The following is a 19,857-nucleotide window of genomic DNA, read 5'->3' on the forward strand; positions in this document are numbered from 1 at the left end:
CCCCCCTGCCCCCCTGCTGCTCTGCGGCCTCTGTGCTCCGCGCTGCCCCCCGTGCTCGAGGTTGGGGCTCTCAGCTCTGCTGTGTTTCCGTAGCTCAGTGGCCCCCACTGAAGCTGAGAGTCACGGCTGGGAGCAGAGCAGGGAGCAGCGCCTCTTCCTCCTCCTCCTCCTCTGGAACAGGCTGCCCATGGAGGTGGTGGAATCTCCTTCTCTGGAGATGTTCAAGACCTGCCTGGATGCCGACCTGTGCTGTAGGGAACCTGCTTTGGCAGGGAGTTGGACTCGATGAGCTCTGCAGCTCCCTTCCAACCCCTACAGTTCTGTGATTCCTCCTCCTCCTCCTCACCACCCCCGCTCCGTTTCCCATCCCCAGCCCTCGGCACGGTTTGGCTTCGCGCCACCGGCGTGGGATTGGGAGAACATCTGGAAAACATCTGGATCCGGCGGGGCCAGGCTGGGAAGGAGCTATTTTTGTAGATGTGGAAGGAGGGGCGGCGGGGCTGAGAGCGGCACGGGCTGGGGGGAACGAGAGCGGCTCTGAATCCACCGGGAAACATCCGGAGCCGCGCCGGGCCGGAAAGGCCGAAGACAGCGGGCATGGAAACGGGAATGGGAACCGGGCAGGGGAGCACCGCGCCGGGGGCAGCGCCCACAACCCTGTCCTCACCCGTGGGGCTGCTCGGCCCCCGCCCGGCTTCGTACCAATGGCTCCAAGTGCATCGCGTCCCACAGCGGCGGGCTGAGGGCGCTCCGAGGTGCCGCCCCGTCCGGCCGGCTTCCCGTGGCCCCCGCTCAGTAGTAATGCCCGCGGCCCAAAGTGCCGGCTCCCAGCAGGTCGGGCTGCCCGTTGCGCCAGATCTCGCGGATGATCCGCTCCCGCTCCTCCAGGCGCTGCGCCCGCTCCAACTCCTCGGCCGACGCGAAGACGTTGATGGGCGCAGCGCCGTCCCCGGGGCTGTGGCGCTCCAACGGGATCTCGGTCATCGGCAGCAGCGACTCGGAGGCGGCGCGGTCCACCGTGTCCTCCTCTTCATCCTCATCGTCGTCGTCGTCCTCGCTGAGGTCGGCGGGGCCGGGCCGCGCCGTGCGCTGCGTGCGGGGCCGGCAGGAGATGCGCAGCAGCAGCAGGCACAGCGTCAGCACCAGCCCGAAGCAGACGCCCAGCACGAAGTACAGCCCGAAGCTCTCGGGGTTGGCTGTGGGATTGGAACACCGGGGCTGAGAGGGTGGACGGGAGCTGGGGTGGCCCCGGGGTCCCCGCTGGGGATGCGCCCCTTGTCCTCACCTCGGATGTGTGCGTACGCAGCCATGCTGTTGCTCAGCAGCTCCATGTCCTGCTTGCGGCTCTCCATGGCTGCGCTCAGGGCTCCTGGGGACAGCGCATGTGGGGCATCTGGGGGACATGGGGTGAGTGGGGCCCGGTGCTGAGCCTGCTGGGCGCTGAGCACACGGTCCCACTCCCACCCCCCTCTGCCCTTCCTGCAGGGCTGGGCAGGATGTGGTTCCTCCAGGACCCGGTGCCAAGCGGATCTGCGGTACCGGGATGGGCCTTCCGCCGTGGGACACAACCCTGAGGGCAGGACGTGGGGCTGAGCACTGAGCAGTGCTGGGTCCTCCTCACCCTGTGCTCCTCGCCCCAGGACTCCCCTGGCTCATCCCAGCGCTCCTCCCAGCTTACCATGAGCTTCGTCTATTTGCCTTGGGGCACGGGGACAAGGACAGGACGAGGGGCAAAGGCCATCGGTGGGATGAGCAGAGGGAGGGACTGGGGCGGGCACTGACCCCGTGCTGCCGTGGGACAAAGTGCTGAACTTCCCCTGGGAAAGGCCTGGGAGGGAGCACCGGGTGTCACAGAGCCACCTTCCCCCACCCAGCACAGCCCCACGGTCCCCCCAGAATCCCCCCCTGCTGCTGGTGTGGGGCTGGGTCCACGCTCTGGGGCCGTGCTATGGGGTGGAGGCGATGCAGTGCTCAGGCCCTGGCAGAAGGAAGCTCTCAATTCCCAGAAATGTCTCCACGGACGGAGGAATGAGGAAAGAAATGCAGAAAATGTGACACATCAGCAGAACCATCCATGGACAGTCCAGTGCTGCATACAGTGGGGCCGGGCAGGATGAGGTGGTGGGGATACCCCATAACAGGGCTGCCGGGGCACCCAGGAAGGTCCCAGTGCCCTCTGTGCAGAGCAGCCGCCACTGCTGAGCCCCATAGGGTGGAGAGGCACAGCCCTGCCCTGGGGTTCTGGAGCACAAAACTGCTATAAGACCACCACAACGCCAGCCCTGAGGCCATTGCCCACCCAGGGGTCAGGGCCTGTGGCTGCAGTGGCCAAGAGGAAGGGGACAGATGCCCTGAGCCCCCCAGCAGAGCCATTGGGACAGCCCTACAGCACCCAGCACTGAGCGCTGTGGTCTCCAAACCGTGTGTCCCCAAGCACGCACTGAGCACCACCCCTGCTGGACCCAAATGCTATGAATTCAGCCTCCCCACATCCCTACGATCTGCATCCCCCAGCACCGAGTTGTAGCCACAAGCACTGAACTCCACATCCCCAGGCACGGAGCCCCGCAGCCCCTCAGCGCCGCGTCCCCAAGCACCGAGCGCAACGTCTTCACTGCCCCCATCCCCAACATCACCCTCCCTGGGTAGGGGACACCATGGAGCCGTTATCTTTGGGGTGGGCAGACACGAGGAGCCCCACCAGCCCCCAACCCCCCCAGCCCGCGCTGCACTCACCGGGACGGCAGCAGAGCCTCCGCACTTTGGCTGTAGAGAGACGAGACAGAAAGGTCTGTTTAGCATTAACGCTGCAGCAACAGGAAATAGTTCGGAGGAGGCTGGCGGTCAGCACTCCCTGCTGGAGCCAATGGCAGCTCCGTCCCACTCCCCTGGGATGCACAGCACAGAGCCTGGCAGCCTTGTCCTGCTCCCAGCCATAGGCCCAGTCCCATCTGCTGCTCAGGGTGCGTTTGGAGGCACCGCTGCACAGCACAGCTGAGACCCCACGCAGCGTTGGAGCTCCCCTGCACACAGCTTTGGGGTTGAGGGGCACCTCCTGTGCTGCTCTATGAGGCTGAGGTTCCCTCCACCATAAACACAGTGAAGTGCCCACCCCTTAAAACTTGCAAGAGCCAAGGGTCTCCTCCCCTGCACGTCCCTGCAGCACTGAGTGATGGGACATCAGCCACAAAGCACTGCTGTGGGGCCGTCCTGAGCCCCAGGGCTCCCTGCACCCCGTGCTGACCAGGCTCTGCCTCTGCCATCACCATTCTGCTCCACAGCAACAGCACCCACCCCGCTGCTCCTCACATAGGAGCCCAACAGTGAGGACCCCCAGCCTCGTACCCCCCAGCCCCACGTGGATTGGGGGCCCTACACCCCTATGGGGCACCGCTTCCCCTCGGGGCTCACTGAGCACCTGGCTCTCAGTACCAACTTTTATTGCCGACATGCAGGAGGAGGTTCGATGCAGTACAAAAATAACATCTTTATACAAATTTTTTTTTTCTTTCTCTTTTTTTTTTCTCCTTTTCCTTACAATAGGAACCTTTCCCCACAGCGTGCCATGCACCGCTCCCCAGCGCACCACTCGTGTCCTCCCCCCCCCTCCCCCCATTCCAGTCCACTGTAGCACAGCTGTGATCCCCCGGCGATGGCACTCCGTGTCACAGGCCCCAGAGTATTGCTTTGACTTTGGGAAATGGAAGAGAAACAGGGAGGAGAAGGGAAGGTGGTGGGGCAGGGGACAGATCCGTCAGCTCAATAAATAAGGCGAAGACTCGAAGCTACTGGCTCAGCTGGGGGCTGCGGCGAGGGGAGCAACGCCTGCTGCTCCAGCCATGAGCAGGCAGCAGCCCCACGAGGGGCAAGAGAAGGCAATGCTACACCTGAGCTGCTGCTCACCCCACAGGAGCACACAGAGCTCGGATGGATGATGGGGGGCAGCTCGTTCACATTATAACCCACGTATTAGATCTGTACCACAACCGACGTGTGAAAAAGCTAGGTCAGAATTAATGCAACTTTAACTGCACCTCGGATAAGCTACAGGAAAAAAAAAAAAATAAAGATTAAATCGTGTAATCTTAACGAAACTAAAAGAGCTGGGGAAAGGTGGGGGAGAGGGCGAAGGCCACGCAGGGCTGAGCGCAGTGCAGCCCCCAGTCAACCAGGGGCAGGGGGGGGGTCTGCACAGCCACGGCCTGCAGTGACAGCTCCCATCCCTGTGCCACCAAGGGCTGCTGGTGACGGACTGCTGGGTGACGGGGGGCTGCTGGTCCTCCCAGCCGCACAGCAGCACCCAGGGCAGTGCAGCAACAGCAGGGGGCACGGTGAGAACAGAAAGAGATTCGATGCAGATGGGGAGGGGAGGGGGGGGGTGTAGAAAGTGGGAGGCTTCAGGAAATTCTTTCTTTCAAGAAACCCGGATAAATCTAAGCTTATTCAAACCATATGGAGCGAATGCAGTCGGCCGACTCTCCATGCTACACAGCCGCAAACTCTCGTGCCAGCAAGCCAGCTTCACCCTGGGAGTCTCCATCCCCACGGGCTTTGCTCGGTCCAGAGAACAGCACGGTTAAAAAGACAAGAGAGGTAGATTACAGTCGTGATTAGAAGCAGATTAGTCACCTAGGCTTCGATTTAAAAAAAACAGAGATTCCAGAAGACGCCGAGAGGCCGCTGCTTCCAAAAGGAGCTTCGTGAAAAAAAGTCTTCTCCGTCCAGAGCGCGTCCCCGAGCAGAGCTCAGAACTGCTACATGATTCTCTGCAGTGGGACACCGGTATTGCTGCTGGGCTGCAGTGTGGGAGCGGGCTGCAGGGCGCGCTCTGCTCCCAGAGGTGTGGAAGCTACTTCCGCAGGTAGCGCTGGGCCAGGATGGCCGCGTCCAGAGGGTTCATGGGCTGCGCGTCGTGGCCCAGGCGGCGCACGGGGGGGATGTTCCCAAACTGCCGCTTCTGCAGGAAGCTCTTGGCCTCGTGCAAAGTGTTCTTCTCCTCGGCCAGGAGCAGCTGCTGCCTCATGTAGTTCTCGAATTCGTATTGTGAGCATTCCTCCGTCACCTTCGCCTGCGGGAGAGGCGGCTGTCAGAGCGCAGCCCTGCACAGCCCTGAGCCCCTGTGGGTTGGTGGCACACGCACACACAGAGCACACAACACACAGAGCACACAGCACACAGAGCACACACCACACAGAGCACACACACACCAACACAACACACACCAACACAACACACACCAACACACCATACACCCACATATTGACACAGCACCCAACACACCAGCACCCAACACACAGCCAACACAGCACACCAACACACCACAACACACCAACACACACACACCAGGACACCAACACAGCACCCAACACACCAACACAGCACACCAACACAGCATACACCACCACACCAACCAACCCACGCACCAACATAACACACCAACACCCAACACAGCACAACACCCACGAACACAACACACACCAACACACCAACACACACACCAACACACTCAGGTACCTCCTGTGGGTGTTCAGGGTTGGCCACCTGGTCGTCGATATCCGGCACCACTTGCAAAGGGCCGCTCAGCGACGACATGGACTGCCTGCAGGGACAGTGCACCATCAGGAACCCGCTGTGCAGCCATGCTACCTTCCCCCTCCCAACCCCAGGGTTTTGCTTCTTGTTTTTAGACAGGATGTGGAACTGACGCCTCTCATAGGTGGGAGAGAAAACAGCCGCGGCTCCAAAAATCACAGGCTGAGCAGCTGACTCAACAGGCAGAACAAGAACTTGGCCTGGTGTGCTGCTCGGAGCAGACAGGAGGTCACAGGGCTGGGGAGAGGGCTGCACAAATCACACACTGTCGGGATGAGTTTCTGCTGGAGCGTGCTGCTGGAACCTCTCTGGCTGTTGGTCCGTGCCAGTCCTGGCACCAGATTTATCCTTAAAAGGCCTCTCACCCTGCAGTGTAGTGTGCTCCTCTGCAGCAGTGTCTCCTGCTCTTCTCTTCTTGCAGACCTGCTTGCTTACACTTAGGGGCAGTGCAGAGCCCCTCACGAGATTACAGGAAGAGCCTAGATTTGGCTGCATGTACGTGTGTGATATTCCTGACCACTCAGATTTAAGAGTCAAATACGGGGTGAGCTGGGGAGCACAGCAACAAAACTGTGCAACTCCACAGAGCGCGGGCTGTGTGACAGCATGGGCTGCGTGACAGCATGGGCTCTGACTGTGCTGGCTACACCCACCAGCAGCCCCCAGAGCTTCACACACAAGATTTAATGCTTTTCTGCAGCTCCCACAGCACATCCTCTGGTGCTCCATGCTTGGCAGCAGCCTGCTGCCCACAGGTGCTGTAATGCAGCTCGAGGAGCGCATCCTCTGCAACGTACCAGGATGCTATGATGGAGCTGAGGGAATCCAGCACTTCAGAAGCTGTCAGGCGCTGCTGCGGATCCAAGACGAGCAGTTTTCGGATCAAGCACACAGTGTTCTCTGAGACCCGACCATCCCTGGGGAGAGAACGTGCGGTGAGGCCGGGTCTGAGGTGGGCAGCGCCAGCAGCAGGAGGCGTGGGGCAGAGCTATGAGAGCTCTGAGCCAAGAGAGGCAGGATCAACCCGGGGCTGAATCCCCAGCCCTGCAGCACGAAGCCTTCCTCGCTCTTACAGCACATCCCAGCTCTGCTGCTGCTTCCCAACCTGCGGCCTCTGCGCTCGCACCAGCTGTGAGCCTGGGGGGCTGGGGCTGAGCTCACCCATGGGGGAGGGGGCTGAAGGCGGTACTCACTCAGGGATGGTGTACTCGGCAGCCTTGATTTTGCGGAAGAGCTCCTGAGGTATGCTGTCATAGAAGGGGAACTGGCCATAGAGCATGGTGAAGAGCACGACGCCCAGCGCCCACATGTCACTGGGTTTGCCACGGTACGGCCGACCTGCAGGGGGGGAGAGGAGGTGGAAGCACCAGGGTTGGTTACTCTGCAGCATGGGAGGATCGCATCCTGGGCTGCTCCACCTTTGGAGGCGTTACACCCTCATGCAGCAGCACCTGGCACCTCTGGAAGGTGCCAACAGGCAGAGCACAGCCACCAACCCTTCCTCTCCCAGGAGGGCTTTCCACACACAACAGCTCTGATGCCATCACACATGAGAACTCAGGCACCTTTTGCTGCACTGACACCCAGCAGCACTCCTGCAGGGAAGCTGCCCACCCAGCAGCCACGCAGCGCTGCTCAAACTGAGCACACAGCACATCAGCCAACAGAAGCAAGCGTGAGGCTCAGAACTTGAACTCCAGTGCTGCACCGCAGCATAGGATGGAGGGAACGGCTTCCTCTGAGTCACGCAGTGAGTCACTGCTGCAGCATTTGTTATTTGTACTAATTATTCTCCGCTTTATACGCTCAAAAAAAGGCACCTCTCCCTCCTCCCCCAGCTTTTCCTGCGGTGGCATTTCGGCAGCCATAAAACACAAGCCATCTCTTTGCAGAAGACAGCTTCTCCCAGCAACTAAAACAATGATTAATTCTCCAGGCCTTTCAGTTTCCCCTTGCCCAGGAGTATTAGCAACACAGACAGAGGGATGCTCAGATTCTGCAGATGGTGAAGCCTGAGATGTCCCCAAGTAACTTCTGCCTCCAGAGGGAATTTGCAGACTGAGCCACTTTGGGGCAGTTTTGAGGGACACAGGAGCCCCACAGCAATTGCACAGAGGCCATTCAAAGCACCAGCACAAGCCATCAGATGCAGCCTGGCTGCTGACAGCAGGCCAGCAGGGCTGCGTGGTACCCCAGGCTGGCAGGAAGGAGCAGCTCTGTGCACCCTTCAGACACCCTCCAGCTGAGCAGCAACCGCTCCAAACTCCTGCAAAGCAGTTGGCTTGCATCACCCATCTGGTTCCAGGGGCCTCAGGATATCCTGCAGAACAGGAAAGGTCTGCAAAAAGCATGAATTCCATCTCCCTGTCAGCCTCTGCCTCCCTTCCTGGCCTAGGAGGAGAAGGGAAGCAGCCTCAGACCTGCCTGGCAGATGGTGATGGAAGAGCTCAGTTGCGTTGGCTCCTGCTGCCTGTAAACCTGAGTGTGAATTTACTGGGGTGGCCTACTGGGCCTTGCACACTGAGCAGAAAAGACCAGCTCCCTCTGAGGGTATCTCTATATAGGACTGCTTGGGTGACTGCAGATTGGTAAGGGATGACTCAAATCTTCTGCAGAGGTGCTCTCGGTGCTCAAGAGAAAGAATGGCAGGCATTCTGTGAGGGCAGCTGCCCTGCACCGCAGACTGGCACAGGAATGCTGGCTGCTGGTGTTCAGGTTTTAGGCAGTTTCCCATCCTAACACGTGAGGCTCTACAGACAGACAGCTCCAAACAAAAGCAATTCTATCTGCAGTCAGTGGGAAGACTCCACAATGTGAGCTAATGCTTAGTAACCAGAGTCTATGTGGAGAGAAACTTCTAACATGCGGCCCCAGCTGTAAACGCAGCCACCAACACCACAGGTCAGCTCAGCTGGACGAGAGCAAACCCAGAAGCCCAGTGCCTGCTTGAGCCACTGCTCAGCTACAGGCAGCACACAGCCAGCAGGGCAGATCTTACTGCCTACAGAACCTGCTGCAGCAGCTGAACAGGAACCCCATCTGCTGCTGGAAGTTCCAGGCACTGAAAACAGTTAAATGCCATCAGGGAAAGCTGCTTTCCTTCTCCTGAGGAGCAGACAAGCTGCAGGCCAAGGACAACTGCTGCCCTGATCATTTTATTTTTAAGCAACTCCTCGCAGTCAGCCCAGCAGCTGCCCACACGGTCAGCAGATCCCTGCAGGGAACACGGAGCTGCTGCAGCACCTGCAGCTCAGGGATCAGCTGCCCTCACAGCAGGGTGAAGAGCCACAGAAAGCAGAAGATGCGTTCAAGCAGGGCTGTGAAAGCGGCAGCACGAAGGACACGACGCCTACCGCTGAGCACATCGGGGCTGATGTAGGCAGGGCTCCCCCGCTGGTCCTTCAGAAGGTCATCCTCACTCACCAGGTGCTTCCCCAGGCAGAAGTTGGTTATGGTTATCCGATGAGTCCTGGGAAGAAGCAGAGGGATGGGTGAACAAGGAGCACGTGTGATGGGCCCCAGGAAGCCTCCTACACTGTGAGCATGGGCTTGGCAGCAGCAGATAATATGATTTTCAAGGGAAGGTGAACTCGTTCTGGGATGACCACCACGTTTCAACTTCCATGTCACTCAGTTTGGCTCCTAATGCACAACTCACTGCACTGAGCAGAAAAGCTGCCTTCTTGAAAAAGACACCGACTTCTGTGCTCTTGAGCAATATCACACCATGGGAATCGACAAGCATGAATGAAGTCAGTCAAAATACCCAAGAAGCACTCCCAACAAATCTAACAGACAAGTGAAATAAAACCAAGTGTGGGTTGCCAACAGAGAGCTGATTATTAAGGCGGACAGACTTGTTCCAGGAGTGCAAGAAGTCAGAAGAGCTCCCTGGCTGAACAGCAACGTGGCATTTGGGAAAGGCTGACTTAGAAGACCGACTGTTCTGAAGGATACTGAAGTGTTCAGGGCTGCTTCCTTTCTTGCAGTCCCTCAGATGTGACCTTCTCCCACCCTTCCAGACCGCTCACTGCTTCACAGCCTGCAGCTCTTCCTCACCACAGCTGACGTGCAGCTCTGCCTGCAGGTATCTGCACTGCATGCTCTGCCTGCAGCAGGAGGGCAGCTCTGCAGGGATCCTTTATGAAGCACCCTTTACCTGCCTGCTCCTAGCAAGGAGGCATCAAACAAGCAAGCAGAAGAGATTTTTCTTGAAGTATAGTAGCTATATAAAAAAAATCTCAGTGTGGAGGCAACCCCACAAACCATCACCTGCTGTGCGTGGGGTGGGGAGAGCAATGAGTTCAACCTCGGTAGGCAAAACCTTTCAAACAGTATTAGGGAGGAGAAAAAGAGCAATGCAAGCTGCAAACAGGATCCACTTGCTTCCTACAGACTGGGAGCCTGAGGACCCAAAGCCTTCCAAGCTTTTATTCATTCCACAGTAAAAAAAAAAGAAAAGACAGTGCGAAAAGAGGGATTCCACTCATTCCTAAGGCGAGTGCAAAATATTTAGCCAGTAATGTAATGCTGAAGAATACAGCAACGTATCTGAACTGGAACCAGCTTGCCAGCTGAGCAACTGCACAAATAAGAGACACAAAGCTGCAAGGAGCAGCCAGCAGTGCAGCCCAGCCCGGCCGCATCCCGCTGGCACTGCGGCTGTGTCCCATGGGTGCATCGCTGTGCTGTGCTGAGCCTTGCACCAAGCAGCTGATGGGAACAAGGAAGCCACTTCAAGAGCACGTCCAGACAGAAGAACTTTGTTTAGATAAGTAAATATTTTGCTGCTAGCAAAAACACAGCAGCAGAGCAGCCAGAGGTTGAACAGCGCTGTGATTATAGGGCAGACTGCAGCGCTGGGAATTCCTGCAGCACGATGGGAAGTGAATGACACCAACAGAACCATCTCACGTGTTTCAGTTCCTTCTTTTTTGTAAGAACCATTTCCCTTGCAGGTTTCTGGATCACTACCAAACCTGGCTTTCAGAAGCCAGAATCCAGCAGGAAATGCTGACAAGAGGTCACCAAGTGTTACACAGACAGAACTGCCTGCATCAGGCTCGATTCATTGCTGGAGATTAGCTTATCTAACTCTGAACTGGATCTGCATTTTCCTGCAGCTCCTTTCCAAGCCCCTCAGCCTTCTCACAGCACGCTCTCATTCTGCAATGCCTCCAGCTCTGTTCCTACAAAACATCTGCTTCAGGGTAGGAACCACAAAGGGGCTCTCCAGCACACTTACCTTTTGTTTAGCACCATGTTTCCTAGTTTCAAGTCTCTGTGCACAATATTTTTCTGAAAAATACATAATTGTGTAACATGAGCAAAGGCATTTTGGTCTGAATTTGATGCTTACATAAAAGCACTCAGCATTTTTTTTATTATTATTATTATTATTTGAAATGAGGCTGTCTTCTTTCTCAGAGTACAAAAATACAGGTGGGGAACATTCACCTTCTCAGGCAATTTCTCCTAGATGTAAAGGAAGGAAGGCAGAGCTGGCTCTAATATACAGCAGAACACTGAGTGACAACTATGTTAAAATAACCACAACATCTGAAGTCGTCCCAGTATAAATGCATGACACCAAGAAGCTTGGAACACCCAGGCTTAAAGATGGAAGCTCCTTTCCATAGGGTCAAACAGCAGCAGAATCTATTCTTGCTGCAGGAACTCACAGTAGATAGATGGAAAACTCAACCTGAGCTTTTAGCTCAGCAGAAGCAATTCTTACAGTGAGATGCATCGTGCTTCCAAGGGAAACAGCCTGAAGTGCCTCCTGCAGCCGATCAGCCTCTGCTCTCCTCCTCAACCACCACCATTCTGGGATCACAGCTCACCTGAGCTGCCCTGGGCCCAGCTGGCCCTTCTCCATGCTACATCATCACTGGAAACCAAAGGAGAGGGGAAGCTCCCATGGCCTGGGGCCCGAGGGCAGACACAGAACGCAGCCACTGACACACAGCTCCATCCTTTCCAACCTTCCCACCGCCCACAAGAGGAAGTTTTAAGATACCTAACATGGGAAAACCAAGTCTTCCAGCCCTGAAAGGGAAAGCTCTCACCTTATGTAATGCTTCCACCACTCGTACCACATCATAAAATATCACGACCGTCTCTCGCTCGCTGAGCCTCTTCTCCTTAATGACATAGTGCTGCAGATTGATCAGATCTGCTGTTTTGTCACTGAAATCATGAGCACAGAGGCAGTCTAACACGAGGCAAATGCGCTTCTTCATTTTTCTGACCATTCTGTTGGCTTCCAGATCTTCTATAATTTCGCAAGCTCGGTCCTGCAGGGAGGCAAACACATGAGCAATGGTTGAGGCAGCTATCAGACAGAGCACCAGAAAATAAATACAGGCTGATCCCAGAATAAGTGGAAGCAATTACAGGGCTTGATCTTGGTCCCAAGTGGGGATTTCAGAGAGATGATGCATGATCTCTGCTTGGAGAAGCCAGAGAAAGTCTGTGCTCTTTGCTCACATGTGTACAGCAGTACTGACAGCGAGACACGCAGCTTCAGGTAAAACCTAAACAAAGCCTGTGGCAGCTCAGACTGAACACTCCGGATCATTAATAAGCAGAAAAATTAGCAGATCCTTCGTAACACTAAGCAGGACACAACCAAATTGCACGTTTCCTTTATTTAAGATACAGCACAGACAGCCTGGAGTGAAAAGTCTGTTGGCAAAACGTAACCAGCACGCAAAGCAACACCAGCATCCCAGTGGAAACTCCAATCCATGAGCAGCCCTGAAGGTGGTAGCAGCACGTTCACTCACTGGGGATGCTGATGAGCACATCCAGTGGTTCATTCTAACACACCAAAACAGCTCCTTGGCACCTTACTCCTTCTTACCAGCCATCATAAAGCAGCAGAGAGACCAGAAAACACAACCTCCGTTCTGAAGGGCGCTCTGTGAGCACGAGTTAATTTGCAGGGAGTTAATAAAGCAGGGAGGCAGCCCATAAATGTCATCACACCAGGCTGACAGGCTCCAGGTGCACTATGACAACAGTCACTGTCAAACCCTGAGTATCAGAGGGCGTGCTGAGCACCTCCAGCTGTCCTCACACTTCCCAAATCCCAACCCTGTTATGTCACACTTCACAGCCCAAAGGCCCTGCCACAAACGTGCTTGTTTGAAGCAGTGCTGAGGAACCTCGGTGTGCTGGGAACTCTCTGTGCACCACAAGAGGGTCAGCACCAACTGCACAACACACAAAAGCAGCTCGAGGCAGCAGCAATGACCAGCACTGCCCTGAGCTGCACAGTGACCAGCTGTACCTGGAAGAGCCCATGGTGATGAACCACTCCTTCCTGATTGTGGAGCAGGGAAAGGAGAGAATACTCCGTGTGCAGCAGCATCTTGCCCTGTCGTTCTTCCTGTGTTTCCATTCCTTTATCCCCCCTTTCTTCTAAGGTGAGAATCTTCAGGGAAAAGGAAAAAAAGACTTTTACAACTCCCAGCAGAAAAATAAAAAAGAAACGCCCCCAAAGCTCTCTCACATTTCAAGTAATCACGTGGATACTTAACACTTGGGTGTAATTACACTGGTATCTGTGCACTTGAGACAAGCCTGTCTGAGTTAAGAGCTGCACAGAACGCATAGCATGAGCCTGAATAACACAAAAGAGGCTCATGTGGTTTCTGCCAATACCCCAAGAGGCCCTTCCTGCTTTGGTGCAGCACAGGAGACCATTGGGAGAGCACTGCAGAGCCCCAGCTCAGAGCTAAACCTGAGCCCAGAGCAATGCCTGCAGAGCTGCCCTGCTGAGGGTTTCAGCAGCCAATTCCCTCTGCTCAGCCTGCACCACATTGCACCAAGCACTGTCATGGGAGCAAGAGTCAGAGAAGAGCTGGAGCCCCTGCACTTTGCTTACCTTTAGCTGATAGAAGTCATCTGTCCCATCCTTCCTTGCCAAACACTGAACAATACTTGGCACAGGGGAGTTACCTAAACGTGGACCTAACAGCACAAAGCAAAAACAGACTTGTTTTCCTCAAGCAGCAATGACTAATTCAGGGTTACATCAGTATCCAAGTGTCACACAGTTTATGTTAGCTTAAATCAAGCTCCTTTTTCTCAGGACACCAAGAGTCCTTCTGCAAACCACGATCTAAAGACAGCAATGAAACCACTGTGGACAGTGCTTTAAGTTGTCAACTGCAGAACCATTAAGCAAAGAAGAAAAGTCACACATAGCACAGCTATGCTGTGGAATTCCCATTTCTGCATGCCTGAACCGTACGACTTTTACATCATGCACCAACAACACCCCTGGCAACTGGTGCTACCACTCCTCCCAACCCAACCACCAGCTCTGCAGGGGCTCTCAGGCACATGCATCACTCCATGCTGCAAGTTAAAATGAACAGAGGACACTGTGTGTCAACTCAGCTAGCTGATTGCTGCTGGTTTCCAGTGAAAATCCATCATTTTTTAGCACTTGGTGCAACTAGTTCCAAACCAGCAACTGCTCTAGCAGCTCTCAAAGCCAGCAGAGCAGCCTTGCCCAGGCATACATCCCCTGTAACAGTCACTGTGTTCTTGAGCTGCCTGAGAGCACGTTTCAGGCAAACTGGGTTAAACCCATCCCCAGAGCTCTGACCAAAAAGCTTCCTGAAGTTGCTTTTAAACAAACTTTAAGAATGTAGTTTAATAAAGCAAAAAAAAAATAAAAATTAGGAGCAAGGGTTCAAGTTTATCTTCAAAGACAGGCGTGCCTTGCTGTGCTGGTGCCACACGGGTCCCTGCCTGACTGCCTACAGAAGCCCCACGACTGCTGCCCTGTGATGCCAAGGATGCCCAGCTGTGAGGCACCAAGTTACAGCTCTGCTTTGCCTTCTGCTTTCAGTTTTGCCATCAGCAGCAATCAGCTGAAAACGAAAGATGAAGAAAACCCCCTCTGCTTACCCAGTATGAAAGGGCCTGCTCTCTTGGCATTATTTCCAGAGATCCCTGTACAAAGAGCTTTTGCCTTAGTGGATGTTTCCCCAGCTCCTCTGTCTGATGCTCGCCGCTTCATCCTTGGCTCTTGGAAGAGAGAAAAGATCACAGTTTGATGAGCGACTGAGTTCATTTCCTTCTGCTATCCCTTATTTCACATGGCAAGGCTTTTGCTTACTGATGTGCTGCCCTGCCTACTCATCCTTCTGCACAGGAAACAAACAAAACAAACCAAAAAAAACCCAGCAACCAACCAATACAGCTCATTTACTGATAGGGCTGGAGGCTGGATGCATGCTGAAGGTACAAATCAGCTCCGTTATTCAAAGCAACTTCTCCTAGAACAGAGGTTTGAGAGATGCAGTGGGAATAAGTGAAAATAACGAGAGCTGGCTCGACAGCAAAACCCAGGTCTGTCAATTCACACATTCCAAACCAATGCTGCAGTTCCCCTTCGCATGGGTGCCTCCTTCTGATTCAACCCAGGGAGCTCTGTGCATTCATTCTCAGAGAGGTGGGGGGAGAGGAGGAACTGAGCCCAGATTCATTTCCTTCCCCTGAGCAAAGTCCCAGCCAAGCCCTGCTGAGCTCCCTACAAGCTCATTGCCGACCAAATATTTTGCCTCACACTTGGTTAAAAAAAGTCCCCGAGTTTCACCAAGGAAGAGAGTGACAAATCACCAGGCTGAGGGAAGCTGAGGGAAGCCGGGCCGTTCGCCCTCCGGCAGCTCCACCCTTTGTGTGCACACAGCAGTGATCTCATCACATCAATTAGGGAGCAGCATCTGTCACCAAGGTCAGAGATAGCAGCAAAGATAAGGTGAGAAATCCTCCAGCGGATTTACAGCCCCGTGCTGTTGGTTCCACCACAAGTTTGGATCTTTGAGCAAGAAATCTCCTCCCTGCTCCCCATCACCCCCAGCCCGGTGCTCCCCACAGCCCTGTGAGAATTTCAAGCTACAGCAGGGGAGATTCAGGCTGGACATGAGGAAGTATTACTGCTCAGAAAGGGTGGTCAGGCACTGCAATGGATGCCCAGGGAGGTGGTGGAGTCACCGAGCCTGGGGGTGTTCAAGGAAAGGCTGGATGTTGTGTTGAGGGACGTGGTTCAGTGGGAGCTGTTGGTAACAGCTGAACAGTTGGACGGGATGAGCTTTGAGGTCTTTTCCAACCTTGGTGATTCTATGATTCTATGATCCTCTGCTGGCAACGTGTGAGTAAGATTTCCACTGGAGAAACCCCACTGCACAGACACTCTGAGATAAGGAGTGTTGTGCAACGGGAGCCGGGTAGGAAGCTCTGGTGCAAACAGTGTTAGGGTAAACAAAATAATTGGAGGACTCACGTCGTTCAGCATCAACTGTGTCTTCACTCTTCTCCCAAACTAGGTTTTCCAGCGTCTCAGCAGACAGGAGTCCTCACCTCGGAGAAGCCTGGCTGGTTGGAAGGTCGAGGGCTCTGCAACATGGAATGAGATGCACCTGATGCTGTGGGCACAGCTGTGCTCCTGTATCGCCCTCCCTGCCTGCGGGAGGGACAGAGCTGCTGTGACAGAGCCCTCAGTGCTGGGAGGAATTGCTAAACCACCACAGGAGCTGACTCTTAAAGTTTGGACTTGAACAGAATAACATTGGGAAAAGGCTGAGAACGATACACTGAGTTTTACAGATCCTCACTGCAAGTGGGTTCCTCTTCACAACCAATGGTCAGCATTACCTACCAGCTCACACAGTCCCACTAAAAGGATAAATTTAGGACTGAAATCTGATGCTCCAGAACCAGGCCTACACCATCTACACCCCCCCCAGCCCACAGAACCCAAAGGGCTCCAGGGGTCCCAGCAGGCACAGAGCACACAGAGTGCTTTCAGTGAAGGTCACGGGGCAAAGGAAGAGCACTGGGGCAGCTGCTGTGAGAGAGCAGAGCTGTTCCCTTTCCTGCACGTTGTGTAATCCTGATTAGAGCAGGGAAACTGGTCAAAGGGCCACGGCTTCATTGTGCAAGATCCTGCTGTGCTGCAGCAGGCTGGTGTGGGGCTGGAAGGAGTGCTCTGAGCCAGGGTGGAAGGCACTGGATGCAGAAGCCACAAATGCAGAGCAGGAGGTTCCCAGCTGCTGCTTTCTGCCCACAAATCCATCTCATCCTGAGCTGCACTGATACGAAGCTCTCACTTCAAGGGGCTCCCCTGCCTGAAACACGTGCTACACAAAGCTGGTGCTGCACAGACACAAACTGCATCCTGCAAGAAGCAGCTCCACACAAGTCCAGGCTCAGGATTGCTCCAGGCTGTGAGTGGAGACAGCTCAGGGCAGGAGCAGCACGCTGGGACCCAGCTGCCCATTGCCCCACAGCTCCAAGCACAGCAAGGGATCACAGCACGCTGAATTCCCCCTCAAACACGATGGGCACGGAGCAAACAGGCAGCACCAATCCTGCTGCAACGGAGCGATCCCAACACAGAGATGTGCTGCATGGAGGAGCAGCTCTGTGCCCATGGCAGCCTCACACTGCTGGGCTTTCCCAGCTCTTACCACTGCAAAAAACAAAACAAACCCAACCCATTTCAACCCCAGCAAAATCCATCTCAACACAGCATATCCAAAAGTCCACCAAAGAGCCAGAAGGAGATTCCTCCCAGCAGCACCATGGATGCTCACACGGTGGTTCCCCACCCTCCCCCAGTGCAGGAACTGCTCACAGCCCCGCTCCACCATCTGTGACACCAGCAGGCTCAGACAGTGAGGCTGTGAGTCGAACACAGGAATTCATCAATGACTTCTGGTGCAGTGCAAGCATCAAAACCTTACTGGGGAAGTGCATTTAGAGCTTCCTACCGCATCGTGTCTTCGATAGAACTGTTAATCAAATGAATTTTAGAGGTCCAGATCTCATGTCTTTTCATTAGGTAGCTTAAGGAAATTGTCTAATTCCTGAACTGCCACGCAATGTTCCAGTGCCCAGCACAGCAACAAAGGAAAGCGAGTGGAGGAGGGCTGCCCTGTGCATCTCAGAGCAAGGAACAAGCAGGTCCTGCAGTCCTCCGTTAATAGCAGGAGCTGAAAAAATAGTACCTTTGGGGTGTGAACAGGATTACTCAGCACCGCAGAAACTAGTTAAGGAACTGGAACAGCTGACACAACCTCAGCTGTGCTTTCTGCTGCTTTATCTCACAGGGGCACAAAGTGGGTTTGTCTGTGCTTACAACTTCTGGGGTGATGAGGGAATGCCAAAGGCCATGGAGCAGTGCTACCGAGGAGCTGATCTCTGCAAGGAAGGAAATGGGGTGACAGAGGGGAGATGGGACAGAGCTGGGGCAGTGGCAGATAACAGAGCCCAGCAGCGTCTGTTGGACAGCTTTGGGTTTTTTGGGAGCCTAACACTGCAACATTTGGTACAGAGCCGGAAAGAACACCCAAAGCTGTGGAAGTTTAGCAGTTCTGCAATAGGAATACAAAGAATTAAAGAAAAAAATCCTCTGGATGACTCAGAGCCAGCAGTACAACCAAACCGTGTGCTGTGCCGTGAGCCCTTCCGGGAAGAGCCGCCTTCTCCAGAGCACACAGCAGCCCTGAGTCACTGATTTCTTGGAAATCCAGAGCCCAGTGAGCTCCTTCCCCCTGCACCAAGTGAGCTCCAGGGAGGCACAGAGCTGGACTCACTGCACCCCAACCACAGCACTCAGAGCCCCGGGCGCAGGCAGTGCTGGGGACGCACCACCACCCTGCAGTGCCACTTCCATGGGCAGAACCGCACAGGGAGAGGAAATCCCTTCCCAGCCCCAGCAGGGAGTTCCAAAGCGCAGGATTCCAGCGCCGTGACCACGAGCTGGCAGCAGGCTGGGCTGCTCCAAACCCTTCTGATGCATCAACACGAGGGCTCGCCAAGGACTCACGGCTGGGAGTTCCCTGCTGGGTTACACAAACACCGATTCCAGCTTCATCCCTTCACCCAGCAGCACGGCCACGTCCCTGTGCAGCCCCACGTCCTGGGTGCAGGGGGGAGAGGCGCGTTGCTCTGGGGATTATTTTCGTTTACAGCTGACGTTGCTAGGTGCACGGCCATCCATCAGCACAGCAGGACTTTCCTCACACACACACACACACCAGCGTGTGACTCACACGTGCTGACACTTTTACAGCAAGGTGTGGCTGCTGCTAACAATGCCCCACTCATCAGCCCCAACGAGATAGGGAGAAACACAGACGTCACCCACACGGGTGAATCCTACCACCACGTGAACGTTACTATTGCTTGCAGCGTGGAAGTACATTGATGGATGGTGTAAGTCAAAAAAAAAGAGGAAAAAAAAGCACGTTGGTAACCAAACTGGGCTATTTCATATCGAAAGTGACAGCAGCCGGAGAGCAGCCGGGCACGATCCCAATCCGAATGAGAGCAGTGCAGGAATGCAGAGCAGCACTGAGCCTCTAAATTCAGCGCTCAGCTCCGCAGGCTGAGCACAACTCAGGCAGAACCTGCAGGGCTGTCCTTCAATGGCTGCATTAAGTGCCTACAGGGCACCTCTGGGAGGCTTCAGGAGCAGACGATTCTGTAATGCCCCGGGGATTAGAAGCAGCCCCTCCTGGAAGCAGTAATGAGCTCTGAGGTCTTTTCCAACCTTAACGATTCTGCGATCTGGCTTTCGCACACCGCCTGCCGCTGCTGCGCGGAGCTTTCACAGGGACCGACAGCTCAGCCAGGAGACGGGCAGCGCTAAGGGACACTGCGCTGCAAGAGCTGCTGGAAAACGGTCGAGAAAAGGTTTGGATAGCAAGAAAAAGTCACCGCAGCACTGAGCGCAACCACGGCGCGGGACTCAGGCGGCTCTGAGACCCCCGGGCCGCCCTCCAAGCGGAGCCGCACGGCGGCACGGAGCTGCGGAACGGCCGTGCGGAGCTGCGACGAGCCCCTATGGAGCCGATCGCACCGCCGGCCCCACCGGCACCGGCAGACCCAGACCCAGACCCGGGACCCCCACCCCACGCTTCTCCTCCGGCCTCGCAGCGGAGCAGCCGTGCCCACGCGCCGTTCGCGGTCCCTGCCCCAACGATACCGCCGGGCCGCTCATCCCCCTCACGCAGCCGCCGCGCGACCCCGCGCCCGCCCCACCACTCACCCATGGCCCCGGGGCCGGCGCGGCCGCTCCCTGCAGCCCCGCGCGGCCTCCGCTCCGCTCCGCGGCGGCCACCTGACAGCGGAAGTGACGCACGGCCCGGCCCGGCCCCGCCCCAACGGCGTCGCTCCGCCTCCTGGCTGCTGGACCGCCTCCACGCAGGAACGGCGGCGCTGATTGGGCAGCGGGGCAGA

The 19,857-nt window shown here is 55.5% G+C and overlaps 2 protein-coding genes across 7 annotated transcripts; both read right to left on the reverse strand.

Annotated features, from left to right (window-relative positions):
* Nucleotides 1-302: 302 nt before the first annotated feature.
* EVA1B (eva-1 homolog B) lies at nt 303-3,099 on the reverse strand. 4 transcript variants are annotated; one of them, XM_042885125.1, is made up of 4 exons: nt 2,737-3,099; nt 1,679-1,828; nt 1,286-1,570; nt 303-1,196 (listed from the first exon to the last, which is right to left on the reverse strand). In XM_042885125.1, the coding sequence occupies exons 3-4, from the start codon at nt 1,350-1,352 to the stop codon at nt 793-795; spliced, it is 471 nt and encodes a 156-aa protein (XP_042741059.1). In that variant the 5' UTR covers nt 1,353-1,570; nt 1,679-1,828; nt 2,737-3,099; the 3' UTR covers nt 303-792. The 4 variants fall into 4 exon arrangements, with proteins under 4 accessions (XP_042741059.1, XP_042741062.1, XP_042741060.1 ...); XM_042885128.1 differs by lacking the exon at nt 1,679-1,828; XM_042885126.1 differs by lacking the exon at nt 1,679-1,828 and having other exon boundaries at nt 1,286-1,393; nt 2,737-2,810.
* A 908-nt stretch (nt 3,100-4,007) lies between these two features.
* STK40 (serine/threonine kinase 40) lies at nt 4,008-19,728 on the reverse strand. Of its 3 annotated transcripts, none has more exons than XM_042885163.1 (12): nt 19,667-19,728; nt 15,896-16,008; nt 14,518-14,637; nt 13,484-13,569; nt 12,887-13,030; nt 11,661-11,888; nt 10,838-10,890; nt 8,946-9,061; nt 6,786-6,930; nt 6,390-6,509; nt 5,515-5,599; nt 4,008-5,068 (listed from the first exon to the last, which is right to left on the reverse strand). In XM_042885163.1, the coding sequence occupies exons 3-12, from the start codon at nt 14,627-14,629 to the stop codon at nt 4,850-4,852; spliced, it is 1,308 nt and encodes a 435-aa protein (XP_042741097.1). In that variant the 5' UTR covers nt 14,630-14,637; nt 15,896-16,008; nt 19,667-19,728; the 3' UTR covers nt 4,008-4,849. The 3 variants fall into 3 exon arrangements, with proteins under 3 accessions (XP_042741097.1, XP_042741099.1, XP_042741098.1); XM_042885165.1 differs by lacking the exon at nt 19,667-19,728 and adding an exon at nt 19,169-19,290; XM_042885164.1 differs by lacking the exon at nt 19,667-19,728 and having other exon boundaries at nt 15,896-17,139.
* Between the last annotated feature and the right edge of the window lie 129 nt (nt 19,729-19,857).

Source organism: Lagopus leucura, unplaced genomic scaffold (assembly GCF_019238085.1).
Source record: "Lagopus leucura isolate 7727_CA_CO unplaced genomic scaffold, USGS_WTPT01 Super-Scaffold_100048, whole genome shotgun sequence".
NCBI lineage: Eukaryota > Metazoa > Chordata > Aves > Galliformes > Phasianidae > Lagopus > Lagopus leucura.